This window comes from Narcine bancroftii, chromosome 4 (genome assembly GCF_036971445.1).
Source record: "Narcine bancroftii isolate sNarBan1 chromosome 4, sNarBan1.hap1, whole genome shotgun sequence".
NCBI lineage: Eukaryota > Metazoa > Chordata > Chondrichthyes > Torpediniformes > Narcinidae > Narcine > Narcine bancroftii.
Window position 1 is genome coordinate 197,086,966 of NC_091472.1, and position 18,937 is coordinate 197,105,902.

Below are 18,937 nucleotides of genomic sequence, written 5' to 3' on the forward strand. Positions count from 1 at the left end.
TTTGTTTCTGCCAAGGGATTGTTTAATTTTAGTCCTATCTATTTTCTATCCAGAATTATACTGGGATATATTAGGAGAGAAGGATAAACTGTTAATGACCATATTAATAGAATTTGATGTCTTAAAGAAATAAGTCAAATAAATTGATGGACAGGTTTTTGATTTACATTATATATTTAATGTATGATGTTATATATGATCTGTTGTTTGTTATACTAGATGACTTTGTATGTAGGATTTAAACTCTATAAAAGTATTTTTAAAACAAATTGAAAGCAGAGGCGTCAGTGCACCTTCTTCACAGCTGCCCTGCTGTGCTGGCTCCAGGAGAGGTCTTCGAAGATGGGGACACCAGGAAGTTGAAGGTTCTGACCCTCTCCACCTCCATCAATGCAGACAGGTGAATGACCCCACCCCCCTCCGCCCCACCCCCACCGGCCTCCCCTTCCCAAAAATCAAAAAATTAAGCCCCTCCCCCTTTGTGACATTGAAAGCAAGATGGTTGTTCAGGTTCTCCATCTCCAATCTGACTCATCATTTCCAGTTATTTGGCCAGCGTTGGTGGCGTCGTCAGCAAATTTAAGGATTAGGTTACAGCTGAACCTGGCTATGCAGCCATGAGAGTCCATAGCTCAGCGATCCTCTGAAAATATTTTTATGAGGAATATCTCCTACGTGTCATGTACGTGTTCAGAAGCACTGAAATGCTTGCTGCAGCCACACATCATCTACAATAGAACGTTCAATTACCCTGATATGCCAAGAGTAAGAAAGAGAGATAAGGAAGGATGGACAAATGCAAGAAAAAAAGCGTTCCCAAATCCTGGGCCTCCATCGAGGAGTTCATGCCTTCAGCTGACTTAACCGCGTCCCATTCCCTTTGCTGAAATGAGTCCATGGACTTGTGCACTGCCAGACTGAAACCACTCCCAAATTGGAGGACCAACACCTCATCTTCCGTCAGGACACCCTCCAACTAGAAGGCATTAACCTCGGCTTTTCCCGTTTCCATTAACCCATCCCCCTACCATCTTTGTCCCCCTTTCTCCTTTCCTCTTGTTCTTTTTCTCTCTTTCCCCTCTGTCTCCTTTCACGGAGCCAAAATCAATTCTCACCTCCTCTCTTATCATATCCAATTAACTCCTTTTATTGGTCTGGACTCCTCCACTGGCCAGTCTTTATCCAGACACCTTCCTGTTCTTTGCTTATACCTTGAAGAAGGGCTCAGGGCCAAATATATCTTGTAATAAATGTAATATAAAGATAATATTGTGTAATATATCTTTACCTCCTATGGACGCTGAGACCGGCTGAGTTCCCTTCCTGAGTTGTGTTTTTAGTACAATCACAGTGTCTGCAGAACTTCACCCTCTTAGCCCTAAATTCTTCTGCTTCTCTACCTCTACTGATTGAAGAGGCCTTCTAAAATCCTGCTCAACATGAAGCTTTTGATCTCCCTGCCTGATGAGTCTTCCAAGGGAATCTTCAATTGCACAAATAGGTTATCCTTGTAAGATTCGCGCATTATCCCTTCAAATCCAACACAAGAGCCCCTCACAAACCAAATCTCTCCGTTAAACTTTCAGCCTTGATAAAAACCTCCACAAGAATGAGTTGCAAAAGAAAGCTCATTTTCCACAGGCAAGCCACACCCACAGACACACTGACCATTTCTTCTTCCCCCCACCCCCCAATCCCGCCACCACCCTCACAAATTCTGCCTGAACTGCCAATTACTTCCAGCAGCTCTTGATTTGCTCCAAGCATCTGCAGATTTTCTTTCCCAGGTAGGTAATGTTCTTGGGTAGTATGAGCCTGAAATTTCACCAATGCTGCATACAGCCACGTTGCTGATACTGACACACCAATATAACATACTCTGAGAGATAAAAATCTAACACAACCAAGAAAAAAAACACTTGCAAACATTACACGTTTCAAACCACAGTGTTGTTTTAAACACTTACATTGCTGTTTCAATGGACAGCGCAGTTGCCATAGCAGTAGGCGTAACGCCTTTACAGCGCCAGCGATCGGGATCGAGGTTCGAAATCCTGCGCTGTCTATAAAGAGCTTGTCTGCGTGGGTTTTCACAAGGGGCTCCAGTTTTCTCCCACCGTTCAAAACGTACCAAGGGTGTAGGTTAATAGGGTGTAAATTGGGTGGCACAGACTCGTGGGCTGAAATGGCCTGTTACCGTGCTGTAGGTCTATTTGAATTGCTCATGTGCAGCCTCAGATCCTTTAGGTTAGCTCTGTGGGCAACTCACTAGACCACAGAACAGTGCAGGCCCTTCAGCCCATGATGTTGAGTCAACCACATAAACCATCACAACAATCTAATCCTTCCCAACCTCACATCCCATAACCCTCTATTTTGCTTACACCCATGTGCCCCAAGTCTTTTAAATGACCCTGTTGCAGAGCCTCTACTACCTCCAGCAATGCAAGCCAGCCACCCAACCCTACTGCATAAAACATGTACGTCCATCATCTCCGCTGAACTTTCCTTCACTCACCTTAAACGGATGGCTGTTGCTGTGCTGGGAAAAAGGTGCTGGCTGTCCACTCTAACTATGCCTATCATAATCTTATCCATCTCTATTAATTTGCCATCACTCTAGAGAGAAAAGCACCAACTCACTCCAACTTTCTTCATAAGTCATGTTCTCTAATCTAGGCAACATCCTGATAAATTTCCTCTGCACCCTCTTGAAAGCACCCACATCCTTATGACAGAGTGAAACAACAAAGTCTGCAGACGTTGTGATTGTAGTAAAAAAAAACTGCTGGAGAAACTCAGCAGGTCTCGCAGCGTCCAGAGAAGGCAAAGATATTTAACAGCTCAGGCCCAAAACAATTATACATTCTTGCCTCCCTCCGATGACAGAGCTGGACCTGCTGAGTTTTTCCAGCACTTTTGTGTATTTATTGCATCCTTAATAATAATGAGACGACCAGACTGAACGCAAAACTTTACGTGTGATCTAACTAGAGAGTTTTATCGAGCTACAACATTACCTCACAGCTCTTGGACTCAGCTAATGAAGGACAACGCGTGTATGACAAATTGGGATACTGCTCTCTGCTGGGTTTGCTTTTAGTGAAGTCTGCAGATGCTGTGATTATGGTAAAAATGCAGAAATGCTGGAGGAACTCAGCCGTTCTTGAGGAGGTAAAGATTATAGAACCAATGTCATGAACCTGAGCCCATCCTCAAGGTATGGGTCTGAACACAATTCAGTCCTGCAATTTGAAGATACAATCAATGCCCCTCCAGGACTGGGGGATGGGGTGTCACTGACAGAGCCGTCATCCTTTGAAGTGGTGGAACAGATCTGGAATAGTTGAGTGAAAGCAGTACAGCTGTTTCCTAAAGGATTGGATGCTGCATTCCTGCCATCCAACAATGGCCACACATCAATGCCATTTCATGGACCTCTTGGGCTTTTGTAACATCCTGAAAGGCACCATAGAAACATTTTCTCTAAAACTTTATGATATTTGGAAAAAAAAGCTGGCATTCCTCTTCTCGCAGGTGAGCCTGAGGCAGGTCACAAATGAGCCTTTAATCTCTGAAGCCAATTCATTGTTCTGAAGGAGCACATTGCATCGAAGTGAGAGTTTTCTTCCTTCTGCCACATGGCCCCATAACACTTCTTGTGGTTAAACCGCGGAATAGATCTGTCTTGACAGATCACACCCCATCAGCAGTCAACAACCTTCACAGATCAACCAGCAAGGACGATGGGTTAGGTGTGGAGAATCAATGTAGGGGGAAGGGTCTGAACCCAGGAGAGGGGGAAGAGAGAATAGGTGAAGGGGGGGAAGAGAGAATAGGTGAAGGGGGGGGAAGAGAGAATAGGTGAAGGGGGGGGAAGAGAGAATAGGTGAAGGGGGGGGAAGAGAGAATAGGTGAAGGGGGGGGAAGAGAGAATAGGTGAAGGGGGGGGAAGAGAGAATAGGTGAAGGGGGGGGAAGAGAGAATAGGTGAAGGGGGGGAAGAGAGAATAGGTGAAGGGGGGAAGAGAGAATAGGTGAAGGGGGGAAGAGAGAATAGGTGAAGGGGGGAAGAGAGAATAGGTGAAGGGGGGAAGAGAGAATAGGTGAAGGGGGGAAGAGAGAATAGGTGAAGTGGGGAAGAGAGAATAGGTGAAGGGGGGAAGAGAGAATAGGTGAAGGGGGGAAGAGAGAATAGGTGAAGGGGGGAAGAGAGAATAGGTGAAGGGGGGAAGAGAGAATAGGTGAAGGGGGGAAGAGAGAATAGGTGAAGGGGGGAAGAGAGAATAGGTGAAGGGGGGAAGAGAGAATAGGTGAAGGGGGGAAGAGAGAATAGGTGAAGGGGGGAAGAGAGAATAGGTGAAGGGGGAAGAGAGAATAGGTGAAGGGGAAGAGAGAATAGGTGAAGGGAAAGAGAGAATAGGTGAAGGGGGGAAGAGAGAATAGGTGAAGGGGAAGAGAGAATAGGTGAAGGGGGAAGAGAGAATAGGTGAAGGGGGAAGAGAGAATAGGTGAAGGGGGAAGAGAGAATAGGTGAAGGGGGAAGAGAGAATAGGTGAAGGGGGAAGAGAGAATAGGTGAAGGGGGAAGAGAGAATAGGTGAAGGGGAAGAGAGAATAGGTGAAGGGGGAAGAGAGAGAATAGGTGAAGGGGGAAGAGAGAATAGGTGAAGGGGGAAGAGAGAATAGGTGAAGGGGGAAGAGAGAATAGGTGGAGGGGGGAAGAGAGAATAGGTGAAGGGGGGAAGAGAGAATAGGTGAAGGGGGAAGAGAGAATAGGTGAAGGGGAAGAGAGAATAGGTGAAGGGGAAGAGAGAATAGATGAAGGGGAAGAGAGAATAGGTGAAGGGGAAGAGAGAATAGGTGAAGGGGAAGAGAGAATAGGTGAAGGGGGAAGAGAGAATAGGTAAAGGGGGAAGAGAGAATAGGTGAAGGGGAAGAGAGAATAGGTGAAGGGGAAGAGAGAATAGGTGAAGGGGAAGAGAGAATAGGTGAAGGGGAAGAGAGAATAGGTGAAGGGGGAAGAGAGAATAGGTGAAGGGGGAAGAGAGAATAGGTGAAGGGGGAAGAGAGAATAGGTGGAGGGGGGAAGAGAGAATAGGTGAAGGGGGGAAGAGAGAATAGGTGAAGGGGGAAGAGAGAGTAGGTGAAGGGGAAGAGAGAATAGATGAAGGGGAAGAGAGAATAGGTGAAGGGGAAGAGAGAATAGGTGAAGGGGAAGAGAGAATAGGTGAAGGGGGAAGAGAGAATAGGTGAAGGGGAAGAGAGAATAGGTGAAAGGGGGAAGAGAGAATAGGTGAAAGGGGGAAGAGAGAATAGGTGAAGGGGGGAAGAGAGAATAGGTGAAGGGGGGAAGAGAGAATAGGTGAAGGGGGGAAGAGAGAATAGGTGAAGGAGAGAGGATGGGATGGCGTCAGCCAGGGGATAGGGGGGTTCAACCTGGGGGGGAGAGGTCAGCCCAGGGAGGAGAGGGTCAGCCCGGAGGGAAGGAAGGAAGGGGACGGGAGAAAGGGGGGGACAGTGTGGGGAGAGGAAAGGAGGGGGAGAGGGGGGAAGGAAAGACGGGAGGAGTGGGGGGCAAGGGAACCCGCGGGGCGGGCGCCGGGCCTCCGAACTCCAGCCCCGGGTAACGGTCCTCATTCGGCGGCCAGGACGGAGATAGCGGCCAGGGGCGGAGGGGTGGCAACCTGCCCCTGCCACTTCCCGTCATACCGGCCGATCACTCACCCCCTGCAGGTCCGCGAGCCGGTCCTTCATGACGGCGCAGCGACCGCCGGCGACCACTCCAGCACCTCTCGCAAAGCCGGCAGCTGCACATGCGCACTGAGCCAGCCGCTGCGCCCAGCCTCGCCGCTGCCCAGAGGCCCGCCCCCCCTTCCACAGCCCTGCCCCCCCTTCCACAGCCCTGCCCCCCCTTCCACAGCCCTGCCCCCCCTTCCACAGCCCTGCCCCCCCTTCCACAGCCCTGCCCCCCCTTCCACAGCCCTGCCCCCCCTTCCACAGCCCTGCCCCCCCTTCCACAGCCCTGCCCCCCCTTCCACAGCCCTGGACCTACCCACGGCCCATTGACCCGCCCACCTTCCACAGCCCCGCCCCTAGACCGACCCACGGTCCATTAACCCGCCCACCTTCCACAGCCCCGCCCCCGTTCCACCCACCTTCTGCAGACCCACCCATGGACCCGCCCACCTCCCACAGCCCCGCCCATGCCCCGCCCACTATCCACAGCCCCGCCCCTGTTCCCACCCACTTTCCACAACCACGCCCTTGGTCTCACCCACCTTCCACAGCCCCGCCCCTGGTCCCACCTGTCATGATAATGAATATGCATGAGATGTACCGGAAGTCACGTGGTATGAGAGAGAGAGATAAGAGCAGGAGAACAAAGGAAACTGGAAAATAAAGACTTGGAGAAGTTTACCTGATAAAACTTGTGTTTGATGTTTTATTAACTTCACATTTCGGGCCACAAATGTGACATTGGCAACGAGGATGGGATTCGAACCCACGCATGCACAGCACAATGGATCACTTTATATTTGTAGGGTTGTAGTCTGAGTACCCATCTCTCTATTCTGGCACATGGTTTGGATCTAGGTGCATAGATCACCTCTAATGGCTTATGATCTGTGATGAGTTCAAATTCAATGCCGTATAAATATGCATGGAACCTCTCACAGGCCCATACAAGTCCAAGTGCTTCTTCCTCTGTCTGAGAGTATCTTCTTTCCACATCTGATAATGATCTGCTGGCATAGGCAATGATTCTTGGTCCTCCGTCATGCATCTGGACCAACACGGCTCCTAAACCAACCGGCTGGCATCCTCTATGACTTTGGTTGATGCCGCCGGATCGTAATATCCAAGAGTTTTTTGCATCTGTCAGGCTTTGCTTCAGCGCTGTGAACGCTTTCTTCTGCTCAGATCCAAAATGAAAAGGTACACCTTTCCTGGTTAGTTTCCTTAGTGGTTCTGCCACTGTAGCGAAATTAGGAATGAACTTTGCACAAAAATTGACCAATCCCAGGAAACTCCTCACCTCTGTTGCGTTCTGAGGTGCACGTGCCTCTTCAATAGCTTTCACCTTGGCCTCTGCAGGGTTTAGTCCTTCCCGTGTAAGCCTGTGTCCCATGAAGTCCATTTCTGACACACCGAACTGGCACTTGTTTCCATTCACGGTAAGGCCTGCCTCCTGTAGTCTAGATAGTACACGCCTCAACCGTTTGTCATGCTCTTCCTTCGTTGGTGCATGGACTATGATGTCGTCAGAAATGTTGGCAACTCCAGGAATGCCTTGAATCGCTCGATGGATTTCATACTGGTAGATCTCCGAAGCTGCATTAATTCCAATCCAAGTCAGGATTGGGAACAGAAACAGAGAGCTTTGTACGCTTCGTAGCTATTCAGTCGACACTGAAAGCTGTGACTACGAAGGAAGTCGAGAGAGAATCCGAACGTGATCCAGAACTCAGGGAAGTAAGAGGATGCATACAGAGTGGACAATGGGACAAGTGTACTCACAAGGTTTACATTCCCATTAGAGACGAACTTTGTTGCATCGGACAGTGTGTACTAAGAGGTTGCAGATTGGTGATACCGCAAAGATTGAGACTGAAGATCGTATCCTTAGCGCATGAAGGACACCTAGGCATTGTTGGTATCAAGCAAAACCTCAGGACCAAGGTATGGTGGCCAGGTTGTGATAAAGACGCAGAGAAATTTGTTAAAACTTGTCACGGATGTCAAATCACAAGTAGGAGTAATCCGCCAGAACCGATCCAGAGTACGCAACTCCCGACAGGACCATGGATCGACGTAGCTGTTGATTTTCTTGGACCTTTACCGACGGGTGAATCAATTATGGTAGTGATAGATTACTACAGCAGATACTATGAGTACGTGGTGTTGAAGTCCACAACCACTGAAAAAACAATACAAGCATTAGCAGAGATATTCGCAAGATATGGATTACCTGTTACATTATATTCTGACAATGGTCCACAATTCATTTCAGAGACATTTGCGGAATACATGAGGACCACAGGTATCCACCATCATAAAGTAACTCCAAAATGGCCGCAAGCCAACGGGGAAGTAGAGAGACAAAATCAGTCCATTGAAAAACGATTGAGGATTGCACACGCTGAAGGACAAAATTGGCGAGAAGCATTGCTATCTTATGTGGCTGTCTATCGAGCAACGCCTCATGTAACCACTGGAAAAAGTCCTGCAGAAGCATTTTTTGGGAGAAAAATCCGCACAAAAATGCCAGAAATAAAGGAAATCCGAGACGACCAGGAGATGAGGGACCACGATGCTGAAAGGAAAGGTGCAGCAAAGCTGTACACAGATTCGAAACGTGGAGCCAAGTACTCAGACATCATGCCAGGAGATAATGTTCTAGTGAGGTATGAAACTGGTGGTAAGCTAGACACACCTTATTACCATCAACCCTATACTGTCGTGTCCAGAAGTGGCAGTATGGTGACAGTCAAGTCTCTGACTGGAGTCCTGTATAAGAGAAATGTATCAGGTGTAAAAAGGTACCCGACCAGAGATACATCGAGCGAAGAGGTTGAAAGGCCAATACGAGATGCTGAAACTGAGAGACCTGATGATGTTCCAGAGGCAGTTACCAGCACTCCTGATGAAGTGACTAGAGCGCCAGAAACACCCGAAGCCGTGGCGAGCAGTATTTCCGATGCTGAGAGTGAACAACCGAGAAGCGACGACAATATCGCAGGCAGGCCGAAACGAAACCGGAAAGTGCCCAAACGATACGAAGACTTTGTGCCATAGTTTTAATAAGAACTTTGGGACAGTATTTAATCTTATATCATAAAGTGCATGTATGAGTGTTGTAGGAAGTAAATTTTATGTAGTTGAGTTATAGTATTACCATTAGTTACGATGTTTGTATGTTTCCAAGGGATATTGATAAGTGAAGGTAAAGTTTATTTCTGATTAAAGGAGGGATGTCATGATAATGAATATGTATGAGATGTACCAGAAGTCACGTGGTATGAGAGAGAGAGATAAGAGCGCAAGCAGGAGAACAAAGGAAACTGGAAAATAAAGACTCGGAGAAGTTTACCTGATAAAACTTGTGCTTGATGTTTTATTAACTTCACATTTCGGGCCACAAATGTGACACCACCCACCTTCCACAGCCCCGCCTCTGGACTCATCCAACTTCCACAACCCTGCCCTGGACCCACCCACGGCCCATCGACCTGCCCACCTTCTCTCGCCCTGCCCCTGGACCCGCCCACGACCCAAAACTCGCCCACCTTCCACAGCCCCGCCCATGGTCCCATCCACCTTCTGCATAGCCGCCTCTGGACCCACCCACCCACAGCCCGGTCCCTGGTCCCGCCCACCTTCCACAGCCCTGCCACTGGACCTGCCCACATTCCGCAGTCCTGTTCCTGGACCCGCTCATGGCCCAAAGTCCTGCCCTAAGACCCACCCACCTTCCACAGCCCAGCCCCTGGACCCGCCCACTTCCCACAATCCTGCCCCTGGACCCACCCACTTTCCACTGCCCCTGGACACACCCACTTTCCAGTGCCCCTGGACACACCCATAGCCCATAGTCCCGCCCTTAGACCCACCCATCTTCCACAGCCCTGCCCCTGTGTTTGTTTTTTTTAAATTTTTTATTTTTCACACTATAAACCATATTGATCAAGATACATACATTTTCCTTCTTGAATATATACAGTGTCGTTTTCTCCCCCCCTCTTCCCTTCTCCCCTCCCTCCCTCCCTACCTCCCCTCCCATTTATTTAAAGTTCAGAAAATAAGATACATTAAACCGGTCAAACAATGTTGTCACTCAATAAAAATAAACAAGAAATTCCACTGAGTCAGTTCTTTTCATTCTCTTCTCCTTCTGTCATTTTAGGTGGTAGATGTCCCCGGTAGGTTTTCTCTATTATGTTTCATGTATGGCTCCCATATTTGTTCAAATATTGTAATGTTATTTCTTAAATTATATGTTATTTTTTCTAATGGAATACATTTATTCATTTCTATATACCATTGTTGTATTCTCAAGTTATCTTCTAATTTCCAGGCTGACATAATACATTTTTTTGCTACAGCTAGGGCTATCCTGACAAATCTTTTTTGTTCACCATCCAAATCAAGTCCAAATTCTTTGTTTTTTATGTTTCTTAGGAGGAAGATCTCTGTGTTTTTTGGTATATTGCTTTTTGTGATTTTATTTAATATCTGGTTTAGATCTTCCCAAAATTTTTTCACTTTCTCACATGTCCAAATTGCATGAATTGTTGTTCCCATTTCCGTTTTACAGCGAAAACATCTGTCAGATACTGTTGGGTCCCATTTATTTAACTTTTGAGGTGTAATATATAGCCTGTGTATCCAGTTATATTGTATCATACGTAACCTCGTATTTATTGTATTTCTCATAGTTCCTGTTTGTTGATGCCTTGAATAACCAGGGCACACAAAAGGGCAACCTCTGACGAATACTTTACTGATAAATTCCACAAATACAACGTATAACCGAAGCCCCTGGAAATGGCGTCCGCCACCAGCCGAGCTCTGTCTCCTTTTTCAACTAGCGCGCTTCGCAGTGATGCGCAATATCATCGTAGTGAGTACATCGCAGCGGGTGCAGACGGCCAACAGAAGCAGATGTTTACATTCTCCCTTCTTGGGCAACCCCCTTCACATACCACAATCAGCAGTGAACAATCAGTCCAGTTTAATCCCGATACTCTGGGTTGGGCTTAGAAGTGAGCCTGAAGCATGTTATGTAGTAACCATTTGTTGAAGTGGATGCTTGGGGTGCTTCAGCTTGAAAGGATGAGCCATCCGTGGTCTCAGGGTTGTGGCCATTTAATTCATGGGTTGTTACTGAGGGAGCTCCATCTACCCTGGGTTCATGTTCCAGATCCTGGTTTGTAGTTTCATCAGGAATGGTTTGGGATATGTCGACAGTTTCTCTGATACACCCTTCCTTCTGATTTTACCCAGTATGACCTGGACTCCTGACAGCACCTTGCGACTATGTCCCTATGGTCGTAGCCCTGTGGAGTCTGCATCTTTATGACTTGTCCTTCTGCTAATGGCATGAGTGGCTGGCTGTTTCTGTCATAGCACCCCTTCTGCGTTAGCCTCCTGTTCAGCAGTTGGGATTTAATTTCTTGCAGCTTCTTTAGCTGAGGCTCCAAGATTTTCCTTGTCACAGGCAGAGTCTCCGTGTCTGCCTGGACACAAGTCGTTGGGCCAGAGACCCCAATCTGGCATCGCTGGGGATGTTCCTTAGGTTCAGAAGGTTTAGGAACACCTCTGTATTTTGCCTGTGGGACTTCTTCACAAGTTGCTTTGCGCTCCTCACGGCTCTTTCAGGCAACCCCTTGGACTGTGGATACTCCGGGCTGCTAGCGATGTGGTTGAAATCTCATGTTGTTGCAAAGCGTCTGAATTTCTCACTGGTGAACTGGGTGCCATTGTCCGATTACAGAATGTGGGAGGGCCTCCATGCACTGAAAAGTGTCTTTTTAACTTGATAATGACTGCTGACGAGGTGACGTTGGGTCAAAAGTCTATCTCAAACCATACAGAGAATGATTTGACAAAAAGCAAACACTGTTGACTGTGCCATTCGAAGATGTCAGTTGCCACAGTTGACCAGGGGAGGTCAGTGAAGCTGCAGCGGTTCTTTCTGTTGGTGTGGTCTGGTGCACACTGAGCAAGCTTGTACCTCTTGGTTTCTGTTCTCGGTCATCCCTGGCCAAAAAAAAAGATGTCTCTAACCCTACGTTTGGTTGCTTCTGCCCCTGGGTTCCCTCTGTGCAGGATGTTGACATAGATGTATTGCAGTGAACTTAGAACCACTCCTCTCAGGCCTTTCTTTATGATTCTATGATTGATGAGTAATTCGTCCCGGAATGGGAAGTAGGGTTGCACAACAGGTAGTGGCTGCACTGCTTGTCAGACCAGCCGCCTTTGATAAAAGTGCTCAGGGTCCTCAAAGTCGTTTCTTCAGCTACGCGCTGTCTCAGTTCCTCCAACCAGGAGGAGAAGATGTGCATTACTGTCATTATATCCAACCTGTCCTCTTCCTCAGCTTGCTGGATCGTGTATTTCCTGGGAGCATGAGATAGCGCATCGGCTAAACGCATTTCTTTTCCGAACTTGTAAACTAAAGTCATGTTTTATTTCTGAAGCCTGAGCATCATTCTCTGTCATTGTCCATGGGCCGCAAGGATTGGCTTTTTCAGAATTGTGACCAGAGGTAAGTGGTCAGTCTCTATGGTCACTGGTGCACCATAGATATAGTCATTGAATTTTGAGCAGGCGAAAACTACTGCCTACAACTCTTCTATTAGGGCAGGGGAGTCAAACTCAAATTCACCAAGGGCCAAAATTAAAAACTTGGACTAAGTCGAGGGCCGAACTAAATATTTATTGAAAATTTTCAACAACATCTGCATGTTTTCTCTCAACATATGTAATGTTAAACTTTTTCTTATTAAAATAAATGTTTAATAATAGTTTTGGTTAAACTCTTTCCATAAGTAGCATTAACAAAAAAGAAATAAAATATTCAATAAATAATATTTCTCTCTAGCCTTTAAGCCAAGGATCGCACGTTGCCGAGAAGCATGCCAGGGAGCGGAGGTCTGCAGGAAGCCCTCCCCAGCCCAGCCAGCAAACCCGAGCGACATTCCACCCCCCTGCCCCCTCTCCCTCCTCCGCCCCCGCCTCCGCCTGCCGCAACCGCCGCCAACAACCCAAGGAGTCCCCGCTGGTCTCACCGGGAATACCGTGAGAGCGGTGGAACTCGTCCGCGACCTCCACCTCCACCCCAGTGGAAAGTCCGATGCCCAGCTCCCCTCTAGCTACCTAACCTCAGTACCTGGTCTCCGTGGTGATGAATGACCTGGATGTGTCCGCCACTGGTTTCTCATCCTGCAGGCGTGCTGCACCCACACCGTACTATGATGCATCACAGGTTAGCATGATTGGTCTACGCACTTTGAGGCACGATAGAACAAGTGGGCATGCGTTTTTTTTGTTGCTACTTCCAGGACCACTCCACATCTTTATGCGTCAACTTTAGCTGGATGGTAAGATAACTGGTGTTTGGAATGAACTTGCTCAGGTAGTTGACCATGCCCAGGAAATGTTGTAGCGCTGTCACATCTGTCGGTACCAACATTTCACTGATTGCGCTGGTCTTTGAAGGGTTCGCCTTTAGGCCTTCTCCTTGAAAACATGGCCTACATAACCAACCTGATTCAGCCGAAATCTGCACTGACAGGGATTGAGCTTGAGATTAACCTTCTGGGCTTTGTCAAGTGCCTTTTTTAAATTTGTGTCATGTTCTTCCAGCTCTTTGCTACCTCTGAGTACATTATCAACAATGATGGAAAAGGATACCCCACAAAGATTTGCTCCATTGATCTTTGAAATACTTCGTTGGCTGAATAGATTCCAAATGGCATTCGCAGGAATCTGTATCAGCCGAAACATGTGCTGAATGTGGTGAGCGGTGACGACTTGTAGTCAAGTTTGATTTGCCAGAAGGAATTCTTTGCGTCCAAAACCAACAAGACACTCGCGCTGGCCTTCTGCGTGGCAACTTCCTCCACGGTACGCATTGGATAGTGTGGTCACTTTAAAGCTATATTGAGGTCTATCGGGTTGATGAAGATCCGGATCTCCTGTCTGTCTTTTTTCTTAACAGCCACCATGGAAGACACTGACTCGGTGGGCTCGAAGACTGGGGTAATCAAGCTCAGTCCTGCATCCTGTTCAGCTCGGCTTTAACCCTGTCCTTCATTGCTGCCGGTATACGACGTGCTTGACAAACCACTTTTCGGTCGAGCTGCATGGAGTAGGTCACTGGCAGTTTTCCCAGTTCTTCTGTAAAAAGGTCACTGTTCTCAGAAAAGATTCTGTGTGTCAGATCATGTTCGGTCGGACTTATCTGGTGTACCTCTCTGTTGAACGAAACAAGACCCACGTCCATGCTTGCGCTCAGGTCCAGCAGAGGCAGAACATTTTCTTGGACTATGAAGAAAGTTAGTATGTGCAGCTGTCCTTGAACGTAGCACTACAGTCACACTGTGCCGTCATTTCTGATTCTGCTGGCCCTGTATTCCACTAGTGGACTTGGAGCATGGTATGACCTGTTCTGACTTCTTCAGTAGGTTGAACGTTCTTTGTAACATGACGATTCACTTGGCTCCAGTGTCAACTTTCATGTCTGTTGCTTTGCCATTGATCTTCATTGTTACAAATGCTTTGTTATTCCTTCTGATTCTTGTTGGGTCTCCTGCCGTCTGCAGAGTCAATCCATCAATGTAATACTTGCCATCCGAGTTGGTTTGTCCTTGCTCAGGTTCCAACTGGTTAATCATCCTTCGGTATCTGGGTCTCAGGGTGAGTTGCTGCCTGGTTCTGCAGCATCTGCTGAAATGGTTCCATTTCCAGCAGGCTCTGCTCTGCTGGCCGAACACTGGACACATCTCTCGTCTTGCCACATGGTCGCCACCGCAGTTGCTGCAACCCCCGTCATGGGTGAGAGTGCAGAAGGGCTTGGTTGGACTTGTCTTCTTCTGGCTTCTAGCCACTGCCTGTTCACAGGTCCCGCCTGGACTGTGTCTACGCTCGCGCCTTGTTGCTGTGGAGGGGCTAGCTTTCTGCTGTTCTCCCCCATAGTCTGGTAGGCTAATGTGCCCCCTCCCCTCTAGCTACCTAACCTCAGGACTCACCCCAACCCAGTACAAAAGGTGATACTTACGTGCCACGAGAGGTTAAAAGAGGCAGAACAAAGGGGCACATGTCCCTTTATAGTTTTACAGCCAATACTGACAGGGTGCCAATCACTCGGGATAGGCTGGGCCCCTTTGGCTGCTGTGGCCAATGGCTCAAAGCCAAGTGCAGGGGCTCAGCAGGGGTCAGCTGGGTTATTCACCTGGGCCATTTGAGTCCGGGCAAGCTGTCTGGACTGCAGCACCTGGTGATTGAGATGGGCCGATCACAAGGGTCACCTTGATGGCTTGGGGTGAGTCTTGACCTTGATGGACAGGCAGTGCGTCCAATGAATAGGTGACCCTGTGGTGGCCACAGCCTCTCCATTTCAATCCACCCCTTCGGAAGACACGTTGCCCGTCAATCATATGTTACAAGCAATTACTAAATCTAACAGGGTAATGCCATGGTCCGAATGATTTGGCAGGCACAGCACAGAATGATTATAGAAATAAAAACAAGGATAAAAGCAATCCCCCAATGTATAATAGTTGCCCAGACATGCCAAATGGAGCTAGATTTTTATTTTAGTCACTTAGACCTGAATGTGGTCAACTAGGTGGGTGACATTGGTGAATTCATCGGGTATGTCGGTGCAGTGTCCTGACCCATGATGGCACAGGTACCACCATTCGCCGCCAGCAGGTAGTCCAGGGCTATGTGATTTTGCAGTGTGACCACATGGCTGTCAACTCTGCAGCTGTCCTGGTCAAGGCGTCCTGTGTATGCTACAATGCTACTGCTGTCTCATTGGCCAACGTCTTGAGGAGACCGGTCATCTGGATTACTTCGGTGGAAAGCTGGGCTGTACTGTACCTGGGCAAGCCGATCATCCAGAACCTTTTCACTGTTGTGATGGCTCTCTTATGGTGGCGGTCGCCAAAGGCTGGGTGCTCCCCCAGATCATCGAGAGAATGGATGTAGGGGACCATGAATGCAGGGAAAGAGAAGTCATACCGGGTGGCAAGGAGCCAGGAGTAGGCACTGGATCCAATTCAAGGTCCAGGGAGCCCCCGGCTTGGCGACACCGTTGGAGATGGTGAGTGCAGAGCCTGGGTATCCTCTCTGCAGTCAGTTACTGTCGCTGACTGGGAGGTCAGAAGTGTGCCCGTTGGGGAGTCTGCACCAGCACTCCTTTGGTTCGTGGAGGAGCTGCGGGATGTTGCAGAGGACTAGGACTCGAGTGGAGGTCAAATTGTAGGAAGGGAAATACCAGTTCCTAAAGCACCCTCCCCACCCCATCGGGGGGGTGGTGGAGGGGACAGAGTTCAGTGGGGAGGTTAAGGTGGTGGGCTGCCTGACCCAAAGATAGTCCGAACCCCACTGAAGCAAAGAGTCCATGTAGGCAGTTCATCTGAGAGTCGTCCAGCGGGATGGGGGTGAGTGGTAATGCTTGATCAGCGTGCGCTGGGGTTTGGACGCAGATCCAGCAGTCCGATCTGTTCGTGGTGGTGGCCAGGTCGTAGGCAATGTGGAGAAAGGTGTTTGTCGGTGTGACATTACCGATGATTGCAGTGAGCAGCAGGGACAGGTGCCAGACTTGTTTGGTATTGTCAGGTGGAAGGAAAAGAGGTGGGGAGAGGGGGGTGGGGGGGACCTCATCATCTCCGAGTGAGATGGTGGGTGTGGAGGCAAGACAGGTTAGCATGACCCATGACAATTTCTCCCTTCTGGAGGGGACCTTGTGGCTGTTGTATCCACATTCTCCCCTGATTCCTCGGTCTCAGGGGGGGTTTGGATGTTCGGATTCGGGAGGTGGGGAGTGTGCCAGGTGGCGGGACAGTGGGGTCTCCCCTTGGCCAGTGGGCTGTGTGTTTAAATGATCCCCAGCCTGCTGCAGCACACTCAGCCACCCCCGCAGTGTGTGGGAGGGAGTCAGGGTGCGGATGCTCTCTTTGAGCAGGCCGTTCATTCTTTCGATTAACCCTGACGCCTGCGTGTAGGGTATGTGGATCCCCACCTCAGCAGCCCAGTCCTGGGTTTTAACCCTGTGAAGTGTGAGCCCTGATTGGATTTCACCTCCCACGGGATTCTGTAAATGGAGGAGAGGTGCTGCAATCCTTTAATAGTGTTATAGTGGTCGGCTTTCTCACAGGGTACTGCCACCAGTACACCAGAGTACGAGTCTACCATTGGCAGGACGTATTGGTTCTTATTTTGGCGTGGGAGCGGTCTGATATAGTCAATCTGCCATATGCGTCCTGCTCCCGTGCCGCGGCGAATGTGATCTGGCGGCCCCATTGGCCACCCTCTTGGCTTCACCCGCTGACAGACGGGGTAGCCGAGCATGGCAGTTTTACACTGATCCAGGGTGAGGGCGACCCCAAACTTTTCTGCCCATCGCCATATGCTGTTAGCCCCTAGGTGGGCGCTTTTGCAGTGTGCCCATGCAGCCAGTGCACATGCCGCCAGTGCCCATGCGGCAAGTGCCCCATTGTCAGTGCTCACTGGCCAGGAGGGCCACCCCATCCAAGCTCCCTGTTCTACCCCCAGCCCCAGCTCCCCCTGTTCAACCCCGTCCCAGCTCCCCCTGTTCCACCCCCAGATCCCCCTTTCCACCCCCAGTCCCAGCCCCATTCCACCCCCACCCCCAGCTCCCCATTCCACCTCCACCCCCAGTTCCCCCTGTTCCACCCCACCCCTAGCTCCCCCTTTCCACCCCCAGTCCCAGCTCCCCATTCCACCCCCACCCCCAGCTCTCCCTGTTCCACCCCACAGATTCCCCTTTCCACCCCATCCAAGCTCCCTGTTCCACCCCCAGCCCCAGCTCCCCCTGTTCAACCCCGTCCCAGCTCCCCCTGTTCCACCCCCAGTTCCCCGTTCCACCCCCAGTCCCAGTTCCCCGTTCCACCCCCACCCCCAACTCCCCATTCCACCCCCACCCCCAGATCTCCCTGTTCCACCCCCACCCCTAGTTCCCCCATTCCACCCCTACCTCCAGATCTCATTGTTCCACCCCCACCCTTAGCTCCCCCTGTTCCACCCCCAGATCCCCCTTTCCACCCCATCTCAGCTTCCCGTTCAACCCCCAGCCCCAGCTCCCCCTGTTCCACCCCCACCCCTAGCTCCCCCTTTCCACCCTGTCCCAGCTCCCCATTCCACCCCCAGCCCCAGCTCCCCCTGTTCAACTCCGTCCCAGCTTCCCCTGTCCCACCCCCAGCCCTAGCTCCCCATTCCACCCCAAGCCCTAGCTCCCACTGTTCCACCTCCAGCCCCAGCTCCCCCTGCTCCACCCACAGTCCCCGCTCCCCCCACAGTCCCCGCTCCCCCTGTTCCACCCCCAGTCCCCGCTCACCCTGTTCCTCTCCAAGTCACATCTCCCCCTGTTCCACCTCCACCTGCAGCTCCCTGTTCTACCCTCAGTTCCAATTCCCCCTGTTCCAGCCCCAATCCCAGCTCCCTTTTCCACCCCCAGCCCCAGCTCCCCCCATTCCACCCTGTGGCAGGCTGCACCAAAGGAAAACACCGGCACAATACTGTTTGGAGCAACACAGCTTTATTCCATTCTCATAAAGATCTCGTTGGCTGCTTGCATTTGTGATCCTGGGGAGAGAGAGAGAGAGAGAGAGAGAGAGCACATGGCCAGGACCTTGGCTTTATACCATGGGCCCTCTGGGCCCACCTGGTGATCAGATGTCATTAGGCGGTGTGCCATATCTCTATTCCCCCCTGGTGGCCAAATAATGTACTGCAGCGTATTATCACATTCACCCCTTTAAAAAAAGTCCTGGTATTGCTCACATCCAGTCGTATTGTTGGTTTCCACACCCTCTTGGACCCTCTTGGTGCATGCTTTGGGATGGGGGGCAGTCGTTCGGCTGAGTGTTGTGGGTATACTGGGTGGGTAGGGAGTTCTCAGGGCTGTGGCATTTGGTCTCCACAGTTCGGCTGAGGGGGGTGTGGGTGCTAAGAGGGATGCCAACAGTACATCGATTGGCTCGGGCTGGGTTTCTTCTCGTTCTTCCTCTTCTTCTTCAGCTGTCGCCAGGTCCCTCATGGAGACGGAGTCCTCCCACCCATTGGGGAATGTCACAAATGCGTAATTCTAGTTCGCATGGATCAGCTCTCCCCTTTCGACCCGCAGGTCCATCTCATGCGTTCGGCCATGTTTCTTGATCAGCACCGGTTCCGGTGAGATCATCC

At 49.8% G+C, this 18,937-nt stretch overlaps 2 protein-coding genes across 2 annotated transcripts in view; one reads left to right on the plus strand and one right to left on the minus strand.

Annotated features, from left to right (window-relative positions):
- The window catches only part of LOC138761432 (syntaxin-2-like), an 89,986-nt gene extending 84,159 nt beyond the window's left edge, over nt 1–5,827 (minus strand). Inside the window, exon 1 of the mRNA XM_069933564.1 lies at nt 5,726–5,827. Coding sequence (XP_069789665.1) covers nt 5,726–5,755 — 30 coding nt within the window. The 5' untranslated portion in view covers nt 5,756–5,827. The remainder of the gene's footprint in view (nt 1–5,725) is intronic.
- Nucleotides 5,828–17,196: 11,369 nt separating this feature from the next.
- LOC138762412 (uncharacterized) lies at nt 17,197–18,307 on the plus strand. Its single transcript, XM_069936172.1, has 2 exons — nt 17,197–17,230; nt 17,340–18,307. Exons 1-2 carry the CDS (start codon nt 17,197–17,199, stop codon nt 18,305–18,307), a joined length of 1,002 nt encoding a protein of 333 aa, XP_069792273.1.
- The last annotated feature ends 630 nt before the right edge of the window (nt 18,308–18,937 follow it).